This window comes from Neofelis nebulosa, chromosome 3 (assembly GCF_028018385.1).
Source record: "Neofelis nebulosa isolate mNeoNeb1 chromosome 3, mNeoNeb1.pri, whole genome shotgun sequence".
Taxonomy (NCBI): domain Eukaryota; kingdom Metazoa; phylum Chordata; class Mammalia; order Carnivora; family Felidae; genus Neofelis; species Neofelis nebulosa.
The window spans coordinates 173,826,814-173,851,641 of NC_080784.1; the positions used below are offsets into that span (position 1 = coordinate 173,826,814).

Genomic DNA, 24,828 nt, shown 5'->3' on the forward strand with positions numbered 1-24,828 from the left:
CCAAGTAAGTTTTTAAAAATTAAATATGTCTTTTCTGTGATCTTTCTCAGACCCTTTAATTTGTTACAGTGTACAGGGAATCTTGAGGAGCAAACACAGTATTCAACATTTCACAAGTATAATTGACCAGCTGTTTTTCTTGAGATACTTTGCAGGTGTACTCTTTCTTAGAGGACATATTGATTAGACAGTGAAATACTTAGGATGATGGGTTAGGGTGTGTGTGTGTATTCATTTAGGATTCAGGGGTAGAATTGATAGTTCAAACTGGTTAACAAACCCAAAAACCCTAAGGTCCATTTTCTATTTAATAAAACTAAACATACTATAGGGTTGAGCTTTTGGCTAACTAATGTATGTTTGTTTTTGAATTACAGCACTATTTGCAACTTCTGCATTTAAGACCACTTGTCTAGAGAATATTGGGTAAAACCTTAAATGAGATCCAGTGATATTTTTTGCTTTATAGTTTATAGATTTGAAGATAATAGCGTTATGGTGCTGTCTCATAAATTCACAAACTCCTTTGTAACTTTGCATATTTTTATTGTGTTTCAGAACTTAAATAAACAGTCCTTTGACCTTGCAAAAGTCCTGTTGAAAAGGACAGTCCAGACTATTGAGGCATGCATTGCCAATGTATGTATTTCTGTTTATATTTACTCTATAATTGTATAATTCTTAATCCATTGTACTAACTTACTGGGATCTTTTACATATAGTTTTATTTAGCCTATAAACAGTTTCACCTATTTAAAACAAATACATAAAAGAACTGATATATCCAGATGTGACCAAATATAAAATACATATATAAGCTTTGACATTTTTAAATGGCATAAGATAGAAGATATTTTATGAAAACTTGTCTACAACTTCACCCCTTTTATTGCGTTTGTATTTATATTTATCTTTTTATCTCCCCAATATGCTGATCTCTCTTACTTTCTCCTTTCTTTACCTTTGGCTCTCTGTGTCCATTTATGTTTATGTTTCTGGGTCATTCCTCTCAACTGTTTTGTTTCTGTCTTAAATAGTTGTTACATATTAATAAGAATACTGCTTTTACTTTATTGAATGGAAGTTTGTTCTTTTTCTTACCTAAAAAAATCACTTATCTAGAGTAATTTATAATTCTTTTAATGTATCAGTTAATTCCACTGTTGCACATGTGCTCACACCCCTCTATTTTTTCAAATATGCTATATAAAATTTTGAATTGTCTGTATTTATATATATCTCTATATTTTGATATTATCTTATTTATAATAGAAATGACTATAAATGTTTTTTGAACTGACATATACCCATAATTTACCTAACCATTTCCTTATTATCTTGCATTTAGATTTTGTTCAATGTTTTCTTTTTAGTAATTAATTATCTTCGTGAATGTAGCATTTATCTATTGTTGAGTTATTTTCCACATTAAAAAAAAAAAAACCCAAGTGGGAGTATATTCAGTGGTATGGATTATAGGTATTGTTTATATTACTAAATTAATATTTAAATATGGTAAAACTAAGTTTCTTTTCACAAAAGAATATACAGTGAAAAGTGTCTCTCTTCAACCCTGAATACCCTTTTTTTAGTTCTCATAAATAACCTCTACCAATAGACTTTCATATATCCTTCCAGAATTACTGTTCTGTGCTTATTCATTTTTTGTGTATGTGTATTTTTTAACTTGTTAAAACTATTTTTAATTCTTTTTCTATGGTCTGTATAATAAGTATGAATATTACCTAACTTTTCATGTATGTTGCTTTTCAAAGGATATATATTGTTTGATGATACTACCAGAAATATACTTAGGTCAGTTATGTGCAACTTCCTCTTTAGCATTTTTAAATATATTTTTTATAAGTGTGTTATGTATGTTGGCAGGGAGTAGAGGTCTCTTTTAATTTGTGCTTTTGATAGTCTTTGTTTCTTCCCAGCATTCTTTTAAATTATCAGTTAGCTTTTATATCATCACCTTTTCTTTCACTTGGTCCTCTGAATCCAAATGTATTTGACTTTCTCAAATACATTTTTTTTTATAAAAAAAAAAAAAATTCAAGGTGCCTGGGTGGCTCAGTGGGTTAAGCGTCAGACTCTTGATTTAGGCTCAGGTCATGATCTCACAGTTTGTGAGATAGAGTCCTGTGACAGCCAGCGTGACCCTTTCTACCCAAGGGTCAGAGAAAGGGAGAAAGAGAGAACCCCAGGTGCTGACAGCACTGAGCCCGTCGCGAGGCTTGATCCCATGAACTGTGAGATCATGACTTGAGCCAAAATCAAGAGTCAGACTCAACTGACTGAGCCATTCAGGTGCCCCTAAGTATTCTCTATTATTAAACTAATGGCAAAATTAGTCAGATTTGAATAAAAAACAAAAAGACTGTCTTTAAAATTTTTCTGTTTTAAAGAAATTTCTCTGTAAAATTCTTTATAATGAGTGACAAAACTAAGTTGTTTTGTTTTTATGAAAGTTAAGATTCCTAGAAATGCTATCTTAATTTGGAAGAAAGCTAATCTTTTTTATCTTTCTCCCTGGACATTCCTATTTTGATATTTAGAGGTTTATTTTAGTGACTGTTCTATCATATATTAGTAATTGAAATACCTGTTTTGTTTCATCCCCTTCAGTTATATATGTAATGCCTAAATCTATGTTTTTTAGACACATGTGTATAAAAAATATGTCAAATTTTTTAATTAAATGGATGTTTTATTTTTGTTTACTATCTCCTATAGTTTTTCAATCAAGTCCTGGTGCTGGGAAGATCGTCAGTAAGTGATTTGTCAGAACATGTATTTGATCTGATTCAGGAACTTTTTGCGATAGATCCGCATTTATTATTATCTGTCATGCCGCAGCTTGAATTCAAACTAAAGGTAGGACTGACTATAATTTTTAAGCCCTTTAAGCTTTAAGAGAAAAATTTATATATAACTGTAAAAGATATAAATATAGTTGTTCTATATAAAAGAATAAAACGTGAGTTCAACTTCTTACATTTAGTTAAGGTGTACATTTTTTAATGATTTCAGTAAAACAGTCTCTCTCATTTGGGTGTCATAGAATTATACTAGAAAATTATAACTCTCCTAGTTGCTGAATTTCTGATAAACACAATGACACAAATAATAGGTATGCAAAATGGTATTATCCCTTACAATACATATTGTTATTAAATAGTATTTATTATTATGTAGGTATGTTTAAGAACTTCAAAAGATTTCAAACTGAGTGCTCAAAGAGTCTTGATTTAACTGTATGAACCTTCCATGGTATAAATCAAGGACAAAAATTTTACTGTATGACTTAGGGCATACTCTTTTTTTTATGGCCAACTCAACAAGGAATTCATAACTCCTCAAATATATGAAAACTTGACACTTGATCTCCTATCCCAATCACACTATAGGAGATAACAGCTTATATTTGCTTAATATTCTGGACTTTTTGAAGGGCTTTATTATATATCCAGTATCTTACTTGATCCTTAAATCAAACTGTGGTATAGTTAGGACCAACATTATGGTTTTGATTTTTGAAGTGAAAACCTTAAGATGAAGTATTTTGCCCAATTACACAGTTAAAACAGATTTGAGGGGCACCTGGGTGGCTCAGTTGGTTAAGGTCCAACTTCAGCTCAGGCCATGATCTCACATCACGGTTTGTGGGTTCGAGCCCTGCCCTGGAATCTGTGCTGACAGCTCAGGGCCTAGAACCTGCTTTAGATTCTGTTCTCCCTCTCTCTGCCCCTCTCCCACTCATGCTCTGTCTCTCTCAAAAATAAAATAAGCATTAGAAAAAAATAAAAAGATTTAGGATTAGAACTCCAATTTTTAGATTCTTTAAAAAACGTGTACATGATAATTAAGAATTGTCCATATTGTCTTTATTATAAATATTCATTATTTATAGTATAAAAGGACATCGTACCAAGCTTCTAAGAAACTCTGTTATATCTTGGTGGGGTGGGGGGGGTATAAATAAAAAAAATTTAAAAACCCTGTTATGTGGAAAATATCACATGAAGAACAAGGTTTTGTTTTATTTTTTAATATTAAGAATTTAACCACAGCCTAAAGATGTTCCCATATCAAATTATTTCTAGGTATAAGGCATTAAAATTTTTTCTCTCAATCTCTTCATAGAGTCTGAATATGAAAACTCACACCTCTTCAATCCTTAAACAAGATTGCCATGATAGATGGTGGGAAGGAATTAAGAACTAGATTTCTAGGTTTCTTTGTGTGGACTTAAATTAACTGAGGGAGACACCAAGTGATTTTTGCACCAAAAAAAATTTACCATCACTATAACCATATTCCAACTTCACTCAAGGAATATATTTTAAATTTTAAAAAGGTAGGGGGGCAAGTTTTCATTCAGTTTCAGTAGTTAAAAATATAGATATGAAATGTCACATCATTTGAAGTAATCAGTAAACTACTGAAGTAGTTACCAGTAGAATAAAACTTCCACTTATTTTAGTTTTTGACATTTAAGAGATAGATTGATTTTTCTTTAAAAAAATAAATCATGTTAATTAGTTGATTGGGCTTACTAAAAGATTCTAATCTGTATTGTTGTCACATTGCTTGAGAAAAACTTCATCAAAGAAAATCATTTTTATGATTATAAATGTTAAAGCTTGATATAGTTTTCATTTTTACATGTTTGATAAGTGTGCCTCTCTTACCCATAAAACCCCTATTCCTGAAAGATAAGCCATTCGTAACAAAGACCATATCCCATGCCTTTATTTTTTTAATGTAGTATCTTTTTCCATTAATATTTCTTTATTTGATTTCTGGTATTACTGGTATTTCTGGTATTCAAAAACAATTTGAATGTTTGAAAAAAATTAGCAATTGCTTTTAGTTACTGTCTTTGTTTTCTTAGTGAATATGTGATTTTTAGTATATGTGCTGCCAAACGAAGTGAGCACATGAATATGTGATTTTTAAAGTTTCACATACCATATGGTTTCAGAATAATTTAATTTCTATTAAGATGTGACATCACTAGTGAAACTGGAACAGAATTCATAGCATATATTGATTTAGGATAAGAAAATTGGAGGCCTTTATCGAAAAACAACTTCAAACTAAGTTTTGATTTTTTTTTGTAGCGTTCAGTTCACCTGACCTTTTAAATCTTCTAAAAATTCTTGCTCTTCCATTAAAATGAGTTTTCCTGAATCATGACATTCTTCAGTGTCCTGTTCTCCAGTAAGTTAGGGGATCCTCATTTAAAATTTCATATATCAAAATTTTAATTGATATGAGTTTACCCTGGAGCTCAAATGGCAGGAAAGATTTCTTACAAGAAAACTTACTAGGGTGGGAATTATTTGCAGCTTTTCCCTTCACAGAATTTTTTCTCAAACTCTTAGGGAATGTTAGAATTGAATGATTATCTTCATATTTCTACATTATAGATTGCAAACAAGCAGTTGGAGGGGCCATAAATTAGCAGTTGTAGGGGGTGTGAAATAAGAGCAAAGAACCAAATGATCTAACATGGACTCACATCAATTTCTACATAGTAAATAAGAGCATATGAGCATATGATATTTTAAAATTCTCGTCATTGTAAGCAGAAATAGGAAATTATAGCTTCTTGGGAATATATCATGTTGTTTTCTATAATCTGATGAATAAACCTTGACTTCATTTATTTTCTCTTTTTCCTTAGAGCAATGATGGAGAAGAACGATTAGCTGTTGTTCGACTTTTAGCTAAATTGTTTGGTTCTAAAGATTCTGATTTGGCAACACAGAATCGTCCTCTTTGGCAATGTTTTCTTGGACGGTAAGAGAACATATAGTTCTATGGATTCTAATTTTTACGTTTCAGAGGCCAGTCAGTATGGTCTGCTTGATTAAAACCATACATTTCAAAACTTCAATTGATACGTTTGTTTTTTAGTATCTATGTTGCTGTCTTTCTTGGAGAACAAATTGTAGATCCGATTTTTTATGAAGAATGCTTATTATTTTATTTACCACATAACATTTTTTAATCTGTGCTAAAATAATGTCATTAGGCAACATCTGAAAATGTTCAGTCTTAAGATTTTTAAGTCATGAGACTGAAGACATAATGATCCAGGCCATGCCATTCCTCAGTCCAGCAATGTATTCATTTACTAGTGTTTATCTTTTAGGTTTGTAGCTTATCTAATTGAATCATGTATGTTGTGAACTAATGTGGTATTGTATGACTTTGAAATTGAAAATAATTGCTCTTCATTCAGATAGCTTTTTTTTTTTTAAGTTTATTTATTTATTTTTAGAGAGTGAGAGTGCACAAGCAGGGAGGGGCTGAGAAAGAGAGAGTGAGTTTGAAGCAGGCTCTGTGCTGTCAGCGCAGGAGCCAGATGTGGGGCTCGACCTCACGAACCATGAAATCATGACCTGAGCCAAAATCAAGAGTTGGACACTTGAGCAACTGAGCCAGCCAGGCACCCAATTCAGATAGCCTTTAATGTTCTTTCTCAAGAATCTAGAATTACTAGATTCTATTCAACATGATGGTAAGGTTGAAAAATATGAAATTTATCAGATTCCCTCTTGCATTCCCTGTACATGTTGCTTTGCTTCAAACCATGAAAAGCCAGTTTTTACTGTTAGTATTCTGGAGAACATTTTAGATTTATCAATTCAACTGGTTCAGAAGGTGGGCTTAGAAATTATGTTAAGATAAATTCATTATAATAATTGTAAGTTAAATATTACTGTATAACAAACAAATCTGAGAAATCTCTGACACTGACATAATGACAGTCTTAAGTTACTTTCCCAGAACAGACCATTTTGAAGGTCTTTAAATGCTATTTTGAATAATTAAACTTGATTTTATGAGAACTTAGAGATAATGAAGCAACTGTACTTGTCAGTAAACAGAAGAGTGATTTTTGTCCTTGTGATTGCCTCAGTGTTTATAGCAAAACAATCACTTGTAAAAACTAAATCAGCTGTAAGCAGTTTCTTATATTCATAATTTTACATTCACTGCTATATCTAATAATCAGTCTCTGATTCATAGAAACAAAGTAGTATTACCAGTTTTACCATATTATTTACCTTAGCTATTTAGCAGTAAGTGTTTTGATACTTTGTAATTTACTTGATCATAAATGGTAATGTTTTCATTTTTTTCTGGCAGTTAGAAAATCATTAATCCTAGGGGCACCTGGGTGACTCAGTCAATTAAGCGCCGAACTCATGATCTCATGGTTTGTGAGATTGACCCCTGCACGGAGCCGCCTCGGGATTCTCTCTCTCCCTGTCTCTCTGCACCCCATCCCCCCCACTTGTGCGCTCGCTCTCTCTCTCTCTCTCTCTCTCTCTCTCAGAATAAATATTTTTAAAATATTTTAAAAATAAAATTATAAATCCTAAATGCATGATTTATTAAAGTAAAATTGTTTAAGGAAGTAAAAGGCCATGGACGTAAAATGTTTATTAAATAACTTTAATTGGTTATTTTATGAGATTACTTCAAAAATAAAAATATTTCTTGCTTTTTAGAATCACTTTATTTATAATTAATAAATGTTTTTAAATTGCCCATAATAAATTTTAAATTTGAGAATTGCTGAGCTTAACTCTTTATTTACATTTGTGGATCTACATGAAGTGTTTCATACTTACTGCAATTTTACAATGTACTAGACCTTTTAAAAGAGCATTTAAATACAAGTTTATCGCAGGGTTTGAAACTTTTTTGTTGTAAGTCAGCATGACACAAGCATTTTATAAAATCATCTTTGAACTTCTGGATCTGCCTCTCTCTTGCTTTCTACCTCTTATTCCTCCTAGTATTTTCCCTCCATAAACTTTTTTCATGTAGATTTTCTAGGTTTTAAATATTTATTTTTTGTTTGTTTTGTATCATTTTAGGCTGTTAAATTTGGAGCACTACAGAGTTAGATAGTGTGGGTTGAGGGATATGTTTATACTTTTGTTTGTTTTGGTGTGGTAAACATTCTGTTTTCAAAAATGTTTTTGTGAAAATATGTATTTCTTTATATTCTACCTTCAGAACCCATTAACTGTCATAATAATTAACAGCCATTTATGTAATGTGGATATACCTTATTTGACAGTAATTATGTTGCCTTTACAACTAATCTTTAGCAACTTTTTCCATGTAGATTTAATGACATTCACGTTCCTGTGAGATTAGAAAGTGTGAAATTTGCCAGCCACTGTTTAATGAATCATCCAGATTTAGCAAAGGATCTCACAGGTAAGCTGGCTGATTTATTACAAATATGGGAGCAATTACACAAATACATTTAGATGGGAGCTTTGATCTTTAATTTAGTTTCTGAATAGGTTTTAACTCTGACATTATTTCAGATTTCTATCAGTCACGAACTATAAATGATTTTATGTTTGTACAATAAAATTATATTTGAAATCTTCATATTGTAATCCTTTGGAATTTTTTGGAAATCGTAATTTGAGGAAGTAGACATTGGATTTGGCACAAATAATTATACCTATGTGATAATTAAATATAGTAACATATCTAATAGTAAGTGGGAAAGTATCTTCTGGAGTAGACTAGAATTTCTCATTCTTCACTTGAACTTAGAGCATTTGAACTCACTTATTTAGTGTTAGTAAATAAATGCTTTTATCAAAATGGTATTTACCAAAAAAGAGGTATTGTAACTTAAGTTTTGAACTATATAAATCAGATATTGCTTTGTGATTTGACTTTTCCAGAGTAGTTGAGGTAAAATACGTTATTTATTAAGATGTGACTTTGCAGTAATAGCTACCTAGTGTGGTCTAGTTTATTTTGTGATTATGTAGGGTATTGCCTCCTCAAAAATAAAATTATTTTAATTCATGCCATATTTTACAAACATTGTTTTGGTATGGATAAAAACATAAAGCATTGGTTTTTTCTGTCATTCTGAACATGACAAATATCATAGCTAACATTTAGCTTTAGTTTTTTTCTTATATTACAGAATATTTGAAAGTTAGATCACATGATCCAGAAGAAGCAATTCGTCATGATGTCATTGTTACTATAATAACAGCTGCCAAAAGAGACCTTGCCTTAGTGAATGATCAGCTACTTGGCTTTGTAAGGGAAAGAACACTGGATAAACGGGTAAAATCTGAGGAATTTTATTCTTTTGTAATTTGCTATATTTAAAGTGTTTGTTAAATACAATAGGAATTATTCCTAGTATACCTAAAACTTTTATGTGTGAAGTTCAAAACAATACAGTACTAAGTAAAAATCTAAAAATTTTATGTTTTCTGTGTATCTTTTAATTACCTTTACAAATGAATACATTGAGTTCTATAGCTTTTCAGATATTAGGCATGGGTTTGTCTTCTAGCCTACCTTTATAAAAAAGAGCAGCTCAATTAAAGTTTTATTTTACCTTTTCACTTATATGATGAGTTTCAAAAGAATAGTGATCACCTATGTTTGTTTTTTTTTTCTTATAGTTAGCATTTTCAAAATTGACATGTTATATAAACTTAGCTGGGTCTATCACTCATTGAATTAAAAGAATATGTTACTTTATATGAAAATGATATTTCTGTATTGCTTTGCTAAGCTAAGGGCAGAAATGATAGTTCTTTAGTTACTTTTTTGGGTGATTTCCTCTTTCTGGTTACAGTTGAAAACATGGGTTGATAAGAGTAGTACTAAGAACAACAAAAGTGGTTCCTAAGGAATAGTGTCAACTATAAGCAAGAGACAGACATGCAAGGCAGGCTGATTAGACATGCTTCTTACTAACATCTTTAACAGAGGTTGCCTTTGCAGTGTGCTATTTTATTTGACGCATAGTTTAAAACACACTGTCCTCCTGAAACCAGTGTCATTTAGTAATAATTTCAGAGTAAAACTACATTTCTTGGATATGAAATATAGCAAGAGGTATTTATTCTTTCTTTTAAAATAGAGGAGGCAAATATGTAAAGTGGGCACTGTTGAACATATTCAACTGTATCAGTAATTCTAACTTTGAACAAGTTTTTCCTCTTGGCTTTAATTTAAATGAAATGATACTCTACCTAGTGATTAGCTGGTAACTCTCTCCCCACCCCCATACACACACTTGATTTAAGGTATTACCATTTGTGTTATTTCCTCCTTTTAGTAACATTTCGCTCCAGCTTCTGTAAATGTTTATACTTTCCGAAGGAGTTAAATAAATTAATCTTCCTGAGGGTGCATGGTATGGTCATATAGCATCTACTAGACATTTTAGGACCTGGATTTTGGTGTAATAAATTAGATGGCCCTGGGTATAGCCTTTCTGAAATTTGTTTTCTCTTCTATAAAATGTGAGGACAGGACTTAATCTTTAGATTTCACTGCTTACAGTCTTCGGTTTCATGTGAGAAATGTCACACGACCTCCATTACTTATTGTATGGGGACAGAGTTTCATTCATCTACTAAATAGCCTAAAAATGAGGAAATTGTACAAAAAATTATAAAGAAATATTAATGTAAATAAACCAAAGATAATATGTTCTGACTTGTTGGGATAAATATCTTTTCTGGTTTTGTTTTGTTTTGTTTTGTTTTGTTGTTTTGTTTTACTACATCTCACTATCATGGTTCTAACTGTAGGTTTTTATAGTCTCCTTTTTTATCTACCTTCCTCCTACTACCTTTCTTTCCTCCTAGTAAACCGTTCCAGTCTCTAGAAGTCCCAAAGAGTCTTCCAGTAACTAGTAGTATGTGGCTAGGTAAATCATTTGCCCATTTAATCTATAAAGTAAGGAAGTTCACTTAAGATGATCGCTAAGGTACTTTCCAACTTTGTAATTCTAAGATCTTGATACTAAATTTTGCTCTTCTTATTCTGAGTTAATAACAAAAGAAATTTAATTAGGATACAGGATTCCAGATCATAGGGCTTTTGGTTGCAGAGTAAATCACACACTTTCTCTTTTACCTTTTAATCACTTCTAAAACTTGGGCACATTTTTTTAGACAGAATCTAATGAAGTCTTCTGTGAGATTTACTACTGATGGCTTGGCTGTGAGGGAAATAAATTGGTAGGTTGATGTAGTAGTATTTGCATTAGACAATTTTTAAAGTAGTCAGATTTATAAATAAGAACCTGTTCAGTGTTGGTAAAGCAATTTGTTGCTTAGGAAAATAAATATTGTGCTAGTTTATATACATGTAAGTCTGATTGTACAACCTAGTTGAAAAAATGGCAGTTTTTTACAGATTAGCATTCTAAAGTTTGGTATCTCACTCATTCAATAAACTATACTTTTTAGTGGCGAGTAAGAAAAGAAGCTATGATGGGTCTTGCTCAGCTTTATAAGAAATACTGTCTTCATGGTGAAGCAGGAAAAGAAGCTGCAGAGAAAGTCAGCTGGATAAAGGACAAGCTTTTGCATATTTATTATCAGAATAGCATCGATGACAAGTGAGTCTAATATGTTGGTAGAATGGTTGAATATAAAAATGCTTTTAATTTTTTTAACATAATTTACTTCTATTTTATAATTATTTCTAAATTTAGAAATCACTTTATTGTATTTATACATACTATATTTAAATAAGACTAGCAATAATTGTCAAGTAGCATAATTAATGAAATAGACATAGGCTTCAGAGTCAGAACAGAGGCCAGATGTTCATTTTGCCCCTTATTAGACGTGTGTCTTTGCACAACCGTCTTCTGTATATCTTGGTTTTATCCAAAAAAAGGAGTAATAATAAAGCTTTCCTTACAAGATTGTAATGTAGATTAAATAAAAAAATGAACATAGAGCTCCCTAGCCCAATGCCTGGCAATACAGCACTATTCAGTAACTGCTAGTTGTTATGCTTCCTTTTTTGAAACACTGTAAATATTAATAGAGGTAGTACTGTGGTGTTTTTTTTATTGAGGTATAATTGATACATAGCATACTAGTTTCAGGTGTGTATAACATTCTATATTTGTATATATTGGGAAAAGATCACGATATGGCAACTTAGTTACAATTTTTTTTTCTAGTGATAAGGACTTAGGTTTTCATTTTTCAAGTTTTACTTGTAATTCTGTTTTGAATTGTAGTGATGATTTTGGCTTTTGCAGAATACTTGCAATGTTTTGTTGCATTAGACTGACTACTTTGGTATCATTGGCTGTGCATTTCATTGATAAATGAGGATCTCTTGTATTTTCTTATTCCAGTGATATTGAATAATAAATATAAGCTTAGCAAGAAAGCTATTGCAGTATTGGTAAGGCATTTAGACTGTGGAGAAAGGAGAGATCAGATGTGCCCAGGAAAAGCTAACTTTTCAGGAAGCAATATGAAGGAAGATCCTTCTGATTTTATGTAATGACACCACGGGGAAAGAGTTGAACTATAACTAGAGGAAGTTAATGTTTTTGTTTTTGACAATTAGCTGTTCTTGATTGTTAGCTTTATATGTAGTGTTAAGTAATTTACTATTATAGATCAGGACTGATGAAGAAGAATAGGTGGAACAGCCTAGCACCTTGTGTTTAGGAGTAATGTATGACCCTTTTAGAACAAATGTTCCACACTGACAAAAAGTAAAGTCACAAATCGCAACTAGCTGTAAGTTTAAAAATAACTAGTCCACGGTACCTGCCTGGCTCAGTTGGTAGAGCATGCGACTTGATCTCATGGGTTGAGCCCTATGTTGGGCATAGAGATTACTCAAAAAAAAAAAAAAAACCCAACCCACATCTGTACTCCACAACTGTGACAACCAGTCACATAATAATATTTTCCATTGTATTTGCACATATAGGCATCACCATTTGCACATATAGGTCTGATATTTTTGCATAAAATGGTTAACATATAAAATGCCTGTTGCTTCTAAAAAATAGAGTAATTATATTATTGGTGGGTATTTTTTGTTTCATAGACTGTTGGTAGAGAAAATCTTTGCTCAGTATCTTGTCCCCCACAACCTGGAAACAGAAGAGAGAATGAAATGCTTATATTATTTATATGCTAGTTTGGATCCAAATGCTGTCAAGTAAGTTACTTTTTAAATGAATGTTTGGAGTAAAGATTTTATAAAATTACTTCACCTTATCTAATTGTTGTTGATGGGGTTGTTGCTTCTTCTAGTTGAACCAGGAACCTCAGGTAAATATTTATAGAGAAAAATTTCACAAGTTCAGGTAAATTTAAAAGCAAAAATATTCCTATATACATAGATAATATTTTGGCACCTGAGTCCGTGATACATATATCGTTTCAGGGATTCAAAGAAATCCCCATGTCAAAATTACTTTTGTCTGCCTGTTGACTAGAGTCTAAATTACACTATTGGAGCTTTACAATACTATGTCTAAGAACTAAGTACTACTTCTTTAGCAAGAGAGTATATCCAGATCACCTCTATGTAGAATGACCATATGATTGGTAGTCTGAACTGGGATATTTTTGAGACTGAAAGGCACTATTAATATTTTTGATCAGACAGTTGATATAAACTTTAACTGTCCTAGGCCACTGGGATATGTGGTCACTCCACTGTAATAAAGCTTTTTAAAAAGTAAATAAGTCCTGTTGTTGAGATACCTGGTTCTTCTGAAAAGAACCTCAGCGTGTGTGTGTGTGTGTGTTTATTACAATATGTGTATATTTATCTTTTAACTTTCATATAATTTCAAATTTACAGAAAGACTGCAGGAATAGTACAGAGCATTATGATGTCCTTATACCCAGATTCATCATTTGCTTTATCATTTGCCATTTGCATATACTTTTTCTTTATCTCTACATAAATATTTTCTTCTGAACCATCTGAGAGTAATTTGCAGACATTAGATCCCGTTACCCCTAAATATTTCAATGTATATTCCCTAAGAATAGGATATAACCAGAGTATTCTTGACAAATCAAGAGATTTAGCATTGATACAATATTATTGTCTAATCTAATATGTATTTAAATTTCCTCAGTTGTCTCAGTAATGTGCTTTATTGGGTTTTGTTTTTTTTTCCCCCTTTGTAGTATTACAGATTGCATTTGATTGTCATGTGTCTGGTCTCTTAACTTGAAGCCATTGCTCTCTCTTTCTTTGTCTTTTAGGACTTTGATGACTGGGGAAGAGTATTGCATAGTCCAGTCCAGTTATTTTGTAGAATATTCCCTCAATTTGGGTTCATCTAGTGTTTCCTCATTATTAGATTAAGTTTATACATTTTCAGCAGAAATTCTACAGAAGTAACGTAGTATCCTTAGTGCATCGTGTAAGGAGGCATTAGCCATCATTTGTTTTTAATTTGTGAGTGATTCCTAATGCTCACTGTAGATAGTAAATTCCTGGCCTAAGGTTTAGTCTCTGTTTATATTTCAGAATATTGGCAAACAATACTCCAAGATAGACTAATATCTCAGAGGTCCTCTAGACACCTGGAATTATGGACTGTGTTTGTGAGAGAAGAAAATCTGCTTTCATAGAGTAGTCTAGAGTAAACACACTCAAGTTAAATTTGGTTCCTTGAATCTACATCATTTCTAAGAAGTTCATTTTTCCAGCCTTTCATACATATGTCTTAGCTTGCCATGAAAAGCCTTTACAATCTGATCCTTTTCTACAGTATGTTCCAGCTTCCTGATACTACTCCATTCATAGTCTGTGTTCCAAATCTGTAAATTTTTTTTAAGTTTCCTTTGTTGCAGGCATTTTGATGACATTTTATCTTTTATGCCAGAACATTCTAGCTATCTCTGCTTAGAATGTCTTTCAGTCCCTTCATTTACCTGGAAAGATTTTTTTCATCCTCCTAAACTTCTCAAATATTTTCTCTCATAAGGTTTACGTTTACCATTTTAAACTAACCTGTCTTGGGGCGCCTGGGTAGCTCAGTCATGAGCCATCAGTCTTGATTTTGGCTCGAGTCATGGTCTCCCGGGTTGTAGGTTTGAGCCCCACATTAGGCTCTGCATTCACAGAGTGGAGCACAGAGAGCAGAGCCTGCTTAGGATTCTCTCTTCCCTCTCTCTCTGCCCATCCTCTACTCTGTCTCTCTCTAAAATAAATAAATGTTTAAAAAAATTTTTAAACTAACCTGTCTTAATCCTAATAAATAAATGTCAGTGCTGGTGCTTGAAATTTTAGGTAGATATACAAGCATGGTGTATTTATACAAGGCAACAAGAAAAGTAAGATGGTTGAGTAGTTACCAGAATTGTTATATTACGTTATCTCTTTTTCATGCTTATAACTTTATTAACAGAGCTCTCAATGAAATGTGGAAGTGTCAGAACATGCTTAGAAGTCATGTACGAGAACTATTGGATTTGCACAAGCAACCTACAGTAGGTTCATGATTTGTTTAAATTAATAGTTTGTTATGGTCATTATTCAGTTTTTCTCTAGTTACATATAATGAAGCAAGCAAAAAGTATTTTGAGTATTTTCCAAATGTCAGTTACGCATAATTTCTGTAGTTTTCTAAACAACATTTTCACTGTAAATGAATATAACAAAATTTTATTTTCTAGCATGAGCAAAGAAATGGTGATATCTAGTTTATCATTTTAGATACTAAGCGTTTATACATAGTTCATCAGTTTTCAAATAATTAGAATTAAGTCTCAAGATAAAATTCTATATAAAGTCATGGTTTTTTTTTTTTACTCCATGATTTTTTGGTCCTTCAATATAGAGTCAGTTTCAAATCCAGTGCCAATCCTATAAATATGCCAAAGTCAAATTAACAAAAAAATTCTGCCCAATGTTTTCTGGAAGATGGGGGAAAGAAACTTGAATAATTTCTTAATATATTTCTCAATGTGTTGCTAGAATAGGTGTTCTTAACTAGGGAATCATAGACAGAGACCCTTCAAAGATCTATTGATGCTAAAGCAAGGGTTGGCAAACTTTTTTTGTAACTGATGAGGTTGTAAAAATTTAGGCTTTGCCAGCCATAAAGTCTTGGTGAACTTCTCAACTCTGCCTTTATAAAATTGCAAAAGCAGTCATAGACAGTATGTAAATAAACAGTGTGTGTTTTCAGCAAACCTTTAATAAAAACAAATGGTCTGTAGGACCATAGTTTACCAATTTCTGATCCAATTACTCATATTTCATACTTTATTGTGTTGGACAATACGGAAGTACTTTTTGTATATGTGCTGCTGAAGCGAGCACCAGAAGTACTTTTTGGAAAGGAGGTGATTTTCTGAGTTGTTTTTTTGTTTTGTTTTGAGGTTATTTTAGTAATAGGTCATAAAATAGGTAATAGAACTACTCAGGAAGAATTTTTTTTTCCTATTCACATTTTTAGTTAATTTTCTTTGATGTATGGTTTCACAGTAATTTTGGTATAATTGTTTCAGTTATCTTCAGTTCAATCTTCTGGCAAGATGTTTTCTCTATGGAAATCGTATATTCCTTTTTTAATTTTTAAATACCTTCCTTCTGACATCACCTTTCCTTCTGTTTGTCCTAACTTAATAGTTGTTGCTACTCCACAATTCTTTGTTATCAACTTCTGGTATAGATTTTCTGGTGGCTGGTTTGTGATGATTTTTTTTTTTTTTAATTTTAAAAAATGTATAATACTGAGTTTGGATTTTCTTACAGAAATTTGTTCATATGACTTCTTTTTGTTTTAAATTTCAGTCAGAGGCTAACTGTTCTGCCATGTTTGGAAAACTGATGACCATAGCAAGTGAGTTTGCTTATTCATTCCATATATAACATAATAAACATCAAAACAGGCAAATAACTTACCCAATGGGACAATTTAATATCAAGTAAGAGAAAATAATTCAGCATAATTTTTAAGAGAGCTTGCTCTTAGTTTAGCAGAGTAGTTTTTCTTTTATAATACTGATTCTCTTTAATTTTTTTAGAGAATTTGCCTGACCCTGGGAAAGCACAAGATTTTGTGAAGAAATTTAACCAGGTTCTCGGTGATGATGAGAAATTGCGGTCTCAGCTGGAGTTATTAATCAGTCCAACCTGTTCTTGCAAACAGGCAGATGTTTGTGTGGTTAGTAAATTATACTTGTACATTTGTTCTTTTAGCTTTGCTTATTGACATTTATATTTCATTAAAACCTGCCTTACATAAATTATTTGTGTTAATTTAACTATAATGTGAGCTCTGAATTACTCAGGAGTATATCTGTGATCAGCTTAGTTGTCTCACCAGTGTTCAGCCAAATTCCAGGGAAAACACTAGAGAACTAAGCTAGGGAGATTGGTCCTAGGAATTGAGCAAGACAGTATGCTTTGCATTTAGTAGACATTTGTTAATGTAAATAGAACTTTCTAAATCCTTGTGTGTGCATACATTTTCTTCACTTGTATTAGGATGGAGATAACCCTTGTCAATAAATTAGCAACAGTTACATTGTCATATATACATTTATTGAGAAGGTAATTTCCCATTTAGGCTTTTGTCTTCATTCTATTCCTGGATTCTGTATTTTATAGAAAACCAGTATTCATTGAAAATATCAGGAAAGAACTTCATCCATTCATTTATTCAGCATTTTATGAGTTTTGTGTTTGAATTTCAGCTATACCATTTACTACCAGTGTGACCTTTAGTAAGTTCAATATTTTGTAGCCTCATTTTTCTCATCTATGTGTGAAAACCTCACAGGATTGTTAGAAGATTTTGTGTGTGTGTGTGTGTGTGTGTGTGTGTGTGTGTGTGTGTGTGAGAGAGAGAGAGAGAGAGAGAGAGACTGACTGACTGTGTGTCCTAATACATGGCCCTTTAGGATTTAAATACATTGTATTTCTGTGGTATAGCACATATATTACAACTGCTGTGTTTGGGACTAGGCTTACAGAGATGAATAAGAGAAAAAAAATATTTCAGATACTTATGTCTAACTTTGTTCTAGAAAGAATTAGAGTGGGATAATTATGTAATAAAGGGATGAGGACTATGATACATGTGTATAAGAAACGGTATGAAAGCATGGTATAGGTATTTTTTATTCATTCTAGGGATACTGGGTCTCTTAAGTGGATCTAAAAAGACCAGGAATTAGGAAAAGATGAGGGGAAGCCAAGTTAGGGAAGAGAACAGTGGACTCTTCTTTTGGGTCTGGGAATATGGATATACCAACCACCCAGACTCCCTCAACCTTTACACTTCTGAATGAGTGGTTTGCTGAAAACATTTAAAGGTTTCATTTACTTCTTTGGGATTTAGAATTCTAGCTCCAGAGTGCTGTGTCCTGCAGGGCATCAACTAATATAATTGGATCATAGAATGAAATAGCTTGAAAAGACCTTAGAAATAGTTGGTTTAAGCATTTGATTTTACAAATAAAGACATTGAATTTTAAGGTTTCTTATCCAGTATTTTACATCTGGTGATAGTGGCTGAGCTTCAGATAGAGTCTAGATCTATCATAAGTCCACAATTGTGTTTTTTCTATACATTCCATTGTTTACCGGAAGAGCCAGTTCAAACTGAGTACTGCTCAACAAATGTGCACCTTGAGAAAGAACAATCAGGTGGTGTTTTTGGTCTGAGAGAAACAGAAATTAAGCTTGAGTTTGAAAAAATGGCAATAACATGAATTCCTACTATTTGTCAGACCATAAATATTTAAAAGTTTCTAAATCCAAAAAGTATATGCAAAACAGATGTTTGTAACCAAAATATCTCAGGATGAATACCACAGCCATGCAGTGTAGCCAATCAGTGCTCCTGATTTTAGCAACCAGGAAAGTAGAGATGAGGACTGCAGTTGCACTGGAAAGAGCAAGGTGATGATACTTTTTTGGAGGGGAAATTATTCTGAAGATGTTTTAGGCAATGGTCCACAGAATAGCTAACAGAAGTCTATTCTAGAAGACTCTTCACATTTTTTAGTTTGTTTTCTTTGGTGAATGGTTTCACAGTAATTTGTTTTCTGGCTTTTACATGAGCATTGTGTATTCTGAGCACATTATTTAACTTATCTGTATATTGAGTATAAAATAAGATTTATAATACTCTTTAAACACTCAGGAAAACACCATTGTTAGTTTTTGCCATTTTCCAGAATATCTATATCCTTTTGTCCTTCTCCCCAAGGGCTACTGGTATTAGTTATATACATCCTCTATTATCACATTCTTTTTTCCTGCTGCTTTCATTCTGAAATAGAAGAAAAGAATAAAGAAATACACAAAATTTAGTTTCTGTCATTCTGTGTAGCTTTCATTCTCAGAATTTCTCTCTATCCCCTACTAATGTGTATGTATCACCACTTCCTTTTTTTCTAAATGACAATCACTTCTTCTCAAGAAGTGAACATTACTCAGTAACAAGAGTTTTGTAGGAATGGAGATCTAATACTTTGAGCAAGGAATAACAATAGACCCATACTATGGCTTAATACATATATACACGATGGTATAGTGAGAGAGGATGAGCAGTGGTATTGCAGTGTCTGCTGTTCAGGTTTGCTTTCCCTTTGGACTTCAGGTATTGAGTTTCCACACCTTTATTCTAGAGAAGGATCACATATTTGCTATAGCATGAGCTCTGCTTGCTATTTGATGCTCTAGCATGACCATGGCTCCTAAATTTCAAGATTTTCCAGGAAGCTTATTAATGGAGCATTTGAGACAGTCCTAGGTTTAAATTCCAGCTGTACCATTTACTACCATTGTGACTGTTAGTGAGTTACTCAGTATTTCTGAGCCTCCTTTTCTTCATCTGTAAATATTATCAACCTCATGAGATTGTTAGAGTAAGATGAAATGAAATTTTGTGTATGACTTAAAATAAGACCCTTGCGCTACCCCATAAGATGTAAATAAATGGTAATTTTTGTGGTACTACATATACATAACTGGCAATTCTTAAAATAAGTGGAAAGGGATCACAAATCTCCATCTTTTTAACGGTCTCAAAGTGATTCTGCTAGAGTACTTCACAGATCACACCTTAAAAAACCCTTCTACAGGGTTATCTGAATATGCATTGTATCTTATGAAGGCCAAATTTTGGGTTGTCCCTTGATCAAGCCTACACCATTATAATGCACTGCATAATTTAGTAAATTGTATTATACATAGTCTCTCACTGAGGTTGTAGTTTAGGTGACAGAGGCAGACAAATATTTCAGTAGAGAATATAGCGTGGTAAGTATTCTGAAAGAATCGTGTCCTTTGTAACACAAAGGAACAGCCCCCATTCCAGGCCAGGGTGGAAATTGGAATAGCTTATTCGAGAATAAGTGGTTCCTGAATTGAATCTTAACAATTATGTAAGTAGGGATTAGACCACTACATCAAGAATGACTGGCTGTATTTCTAGCCTCAGTAACTGGATATCGGAGAAGATATTGGAGGGATAGAAAAAGATAATGATGTGTGGCCTCTCAGCAGTTGTGTTTAGAAGTCTGGAATTCAAGACTGGTTGGTATAGTTCCTGGAGGAGGTAAAGAAAAGAATGGAAAGGGAGAGAGATGCTAATGCATGCTATTTAGTAACAATCATCAAATGTTTCCTGTTTTCTTTTAATTTAATCTTTCTATAGTTAGAATGATATACAGGAGTGATGTGATTTATAGTAAGAAATATATATTGGTCTTTGTCCCCCATTTCTGGTACAGAAGTAAAAACCCTTTAAGTTACCGAAGTGCAGAAAGCCACGTAGGTGTCTTTTGTTATGTTAATGTGGTGCCTTTAGCAACTAGGCCTAAGGATGGGGACTGGTTGCCTCTGGAGCCAATTACATGATAAGAGGGTTGGAAACTGAGGTCAGTCACCAGTGGCCAATGATTTGATCAATCAACCTATGTATTGAATCCTCCATAAAAACTAAAAAAGACAAAGTTCAGAGAGCTTCCGGGTTGGTGGACATGTAGAGATTTGGGGAGAGTGACAGACTCACAGAAGGAATGGAAGCTCCCTGTCCTTTCCACATACTTTGCCCTATGCATCTCTTTCATCTGACTATTCCTTAGTTAGATATCCTTTTATAGTAATCTGATAAGTAAAATATTGCTCTGAGTTACATGAACTACTCTAGCAAGTTAATCAGACCCAAGGAAGGAGGGGGTTATGGGAACCTAGATTTACAGCCAGTTGGTCGGAAGTATAGGTAACTACCTGGGCTTACACCTGGGCAGGGGCAGGGGCAGGGGTGGGAGGCAGTCCCTTAAGACTGAACCCTTAACCTGTGGGAACCAATCCTATCTTGGATAGACAGTGTCGGAATTGAGTTGAATTGTAGGACACCCTGCTGGTGTTTGGAGAATTGCTTGTTGATTGGGGGAGGTCCACCCTGCCCTCCATACACACACACATTGGAATTATGTTTAGGAACTGAAAAGAACAGGTCACTGAATCATGAAAGTTAAACCTTTAGGAGCTGCTTCTTATGAGAAATTATGCTTTATCTAGTTTACTGATTCCAACTGTGAAAATTGATAATGTTAAATCTAGGAGACATTTTGATTAGGAAAACAGCAAAGTATATGAGAGGAGATACTTACTGTGTATGTGAAAGAGTACAATTTTTTTTAACAAACATTTATATTTTTTATTGTCAAAATGAGAAAGAAAAAGTATGAAGAACAAAGGAGATATATAAATGCAGAATTTTTAAGCTCTTTAGTGTTATAATAATAGGATTAAAAAATTATAAGCTTGTTGAGAATAGGGACTATTTATTTGTTTGACATTCTTTAAGAGTGCTTAATATACTAAACAATTTCTGTAACTAGTAAATATGTATCAGTAATAATATCAATCTGTAGTGTTAGCATAGTTGATGAGAAATTTTGGAAACATTGTCAGAGATGCAGAAAGAATTCATTTTCTTTATTCATTCTGCTGTCATTTCCTAAAATGATTACATATGATTACTTCTGTTTGAAGCTTTGTCAGTTATGAAACTTCTTGTTGGTCTTAGATGTTTCTGTTTGTGCATTGGAAGTATGTGTGGGTGTTTTTTTTTTTCTTAATTGCATAAAGAAAACAAAGCTACAAACTAGTTGGTTTTTGTTGCCGCAAACTAATTTGGCTTGCTGCGTATTCCCAGTATCACTTAAGATTATCAAATACAATAATTATTATGAAAGATTACTTAAATGTAAGGTTATATTGGAATATAAAAACATTAGGTTTTAAAAGTTAATTATATCTAGTGTTGTTATGTACATAGGTGTATTTTATATGGTATTATTACTAGGTTTATGTAATTGTGAATTATTCTTTTTCCCTTTAGCATTTCCTTTATTTTTTCTATGCTTGTCTCTAGTACCATAAGTGTCTCTCTTAATGCCTAGTTTTTTTTTTTCTTTTTTGTAACCTATTCCAGGGTACTGACTAGTATAGTTTGCCTAGCAATTTTCCAGTAGGCTTATTTGTTATTAAATGATCACTGACTTTATTTTAGGTTAAAGCAATTAAATTTTATGCTAGGGATAAAAAAAAAAAAGTCCCCTTTTGGGGAGACCTGCACAAAACAAATTTGATTTCAAAAGATAGTAACTGTACTTAAATTCAGATTTAAAATGTATACCTGTGGGTTAGAGCAAAGTATGTAAGGACTGAACACTGACTAAATTATTTTTATTTTCTCAAATGCTAAAGTTTTGCTAAGTTAATTATAGTTTGCAAAATAAATCAAGCATCTCTTAATGACTAATAAGTTTTCCCGAGACTTACACTCTAATGAGAAACATGGATGGTATCCAATTTAATATTGTCTTTATAAAATTAACTTGTGTCAAGATATCACTGAAACTATAGTAGAAATTGTTTCATTTTTCCCTTGTCCCCTGAATATATATTTTTTTATGTTTTTTATGAAAAAACATATAAAGTGACTATTATTTGTTACTGCTTTATAGTTTGGGATGTACTTTTAATATGCATTATCTTCTCACCCAAAATTTATATTTATTCAGCAGAAATATTCATTAAATGTTGATTAAATTGTGTTGATTAAATTTGTGATTAAACTTCCCCCAGTGCCCAGCACTTTGTGAATTTAACCTTGTCTTTGGGAGAATCAGGCTCTCTAATAAAGTCCCAATATATTCTTTAGAAACTCCAGCAATAACATGTTTTCTTTGTAGGAACTATTTGATGTAATGCCACCATCTTTGGAATCACCTATGTTTTTCCAGAACTAAAAATTTTATAAATAATTACGTACTTATGAATCTCCCCCTCTTTAAAAAGACAAATCATTAACTGAAAGCATAATATTCTGTCAAATTATGAAATAAACTAATAAAAGATACCCATGAAAGTATTAATTGTTAACTTTTTGAAAGAGCATTAAAAAAGATTGTTTACTAAGCAATAATTTCATGGGAGAAATATAGGATAAAAGGCATAAATCACACAATGTTATCCCCTTTCTGTCCTCCACAGTACAGATTTTGCAGTGATAACGTAATGAGTATATAATTCTAGTCAGGGTCTAAAGCAGAAATTTAGTCAAGTCTAAAGCAGATTCTGCTGGTTTTGAATCTTTAAATGCTTTTGATACCTATAGTCACTTTTATTTTGAAAAATATGAATGTGAATCATACTTACGGTAAAATCTTTCCCTTCTATAGAGAGAAATAGCTCGAAAACTTGCAAATCCTAAGCAGCCAACAAACCCTTTTCTAGAGATGGTCAAATTTCTGTTGGAAAGAATTGCACCTGTGCACATTGATTCAGAAGCCATAAGGTAAGCCAGGAAATCTATCCACTCAAAAATAGCATATGGTCTGAAACCACAGTGTGGTAAGTTTAAATTCTGGGTCCCTAAGAAAACCTAAAAAGTCTCCCTGTATACCTTTTTAATATATCATTCAAGTTGAAAGAAGGGCTTACTCATTTTCTAGTCTTTGACTTACTTCAATGATTTTAATTTTTTTAGAGTTCTTGTGTTTTATTTTTAGCCTATCTGTGCTCATCAAAGAAAACCCTAGAATGCAAAAAATGGAAAAAGAAGAAAATTTTAAATCTATAGGCTGTCAGTCAATCTTTGAGTTTTCTTAGCCATTTTGATGGCCACACAACATTCCTGTAGTATGTATTGTATCACTGTTCAGTTGAGATATGTGAAAACAGAATAGTATTTTGAAAAGAGAACAAGTTGCCATTAGACTAATCTGGTGTCACAGCATGTGTCTGCTACATACCAGTTTGTGTCTTTGAAGAAGCCTGGTAATCTATCTGAATTCTTAATTTTATTTTTAACTTTAATATGTGTATAACATCTCCTTGTCATATGATTGTCAGAATTAGAGATAACATAAAAACTAAGAAGCCTGGCACAATAGACATTAACAGCTATTGTTTTTTATTAAGTGTTTTCCATAATTTCATGCATTTCAGTTGTTTCTGATGATTTCTGTTGTAAACTTCTGTGAATACTTTTCCCTTGCACTAATCATTTTTCCTGTAGACAAGCTGTATATCTTCCTTTTCATGTTGGGTCACTATATAGTACTTACTGGTTCTCTCTCTCTGTTTTTTTTTTGTTTTTTTTTTTTGTTTGTTTGTTTTAATTTTTTTTTTTTCAACGTTTTTTATTTATTTTTGGACAGAGAGAGACAGAGCATGAACGGGGGAGAGGCAGAGAGAGAGGGAGACACAGAATCGGAAACAGGCTCCAGGCTCCGAGCCATCAGCCCAGAGCCTGACGCGGGGCTCGAACTCACAGACCGCGAGATCGTGACCTGGCTGAAGTCGGACGCTTAACCGACTGCGCCACCCAGGCGCCCCAGTTTTCTTTTGTTTTTATTGGTTCTCTCTCTCTCTTTCCCTCTCTCTCTTTTTTATTGTCTATTTATTTTTGAGAGAAAGAGGGAGACACAGAATCTGAAGCGGAGCCCTAGGCTCCGAGCTGTCAGC

At 32.7% G+C, this 24,828-nt stretch overlaps 1 protein-coding gene across 2 annotated transcripts in view; it reads left to right on the forward strand.

Moving 5' to 3' along the window:
• Window positions 1-24,828, forward strand: part of PDS5A (PDS5 cohesin associated factor A) — a 141,017-nt gene that overhangs the window by 54,092 nt on the left and 62,097 nt on the right. For both annotated transcript variants that reach the window (XM_058722798.1, XM_058722799.1), the window contains exons 7-17: window positions 559-639; window positions 2,740-2,880; window positions 5,696-5,811; window positions 8,159-8,253; window positions 8,990-9,135; window positions 11,286-11,437; window positions 12,904-13,017; window positions 15,233-15,314; window positions 16,624-16,672; window positions 16,857-16,996; window positions 23,541-23,656. In XM_058722798.1, the coding sequence (XP_058578781.1) occupies window positions 559-639; window positions 2,740-2,880; window positions 5,696-5,811; window positions 8,159-8,253; window positions 8,990-9,135; window positions 11,286-11,437; window positions 12,904-13,017; window positions 15,233-15,314; window positions 16,624-16,672; window positions 16,857-16,996; window positions 23,541-23,656 (1,232 nt within the window). The remainder of the gene's footprint in view (window positions 1-558; window positions 640-2,739; window positions 2,881-5,695; window positions 5,812-8,158; window positions 8,254-8,989; window positions 9,136-11,285; window positions 11,438-12,903; window positions 13,018-15,232; window positions 15,315-16,623; window positions 16,673-16,856; window positions 16,997-23,540; window positions 23,657-24,828) is intronic.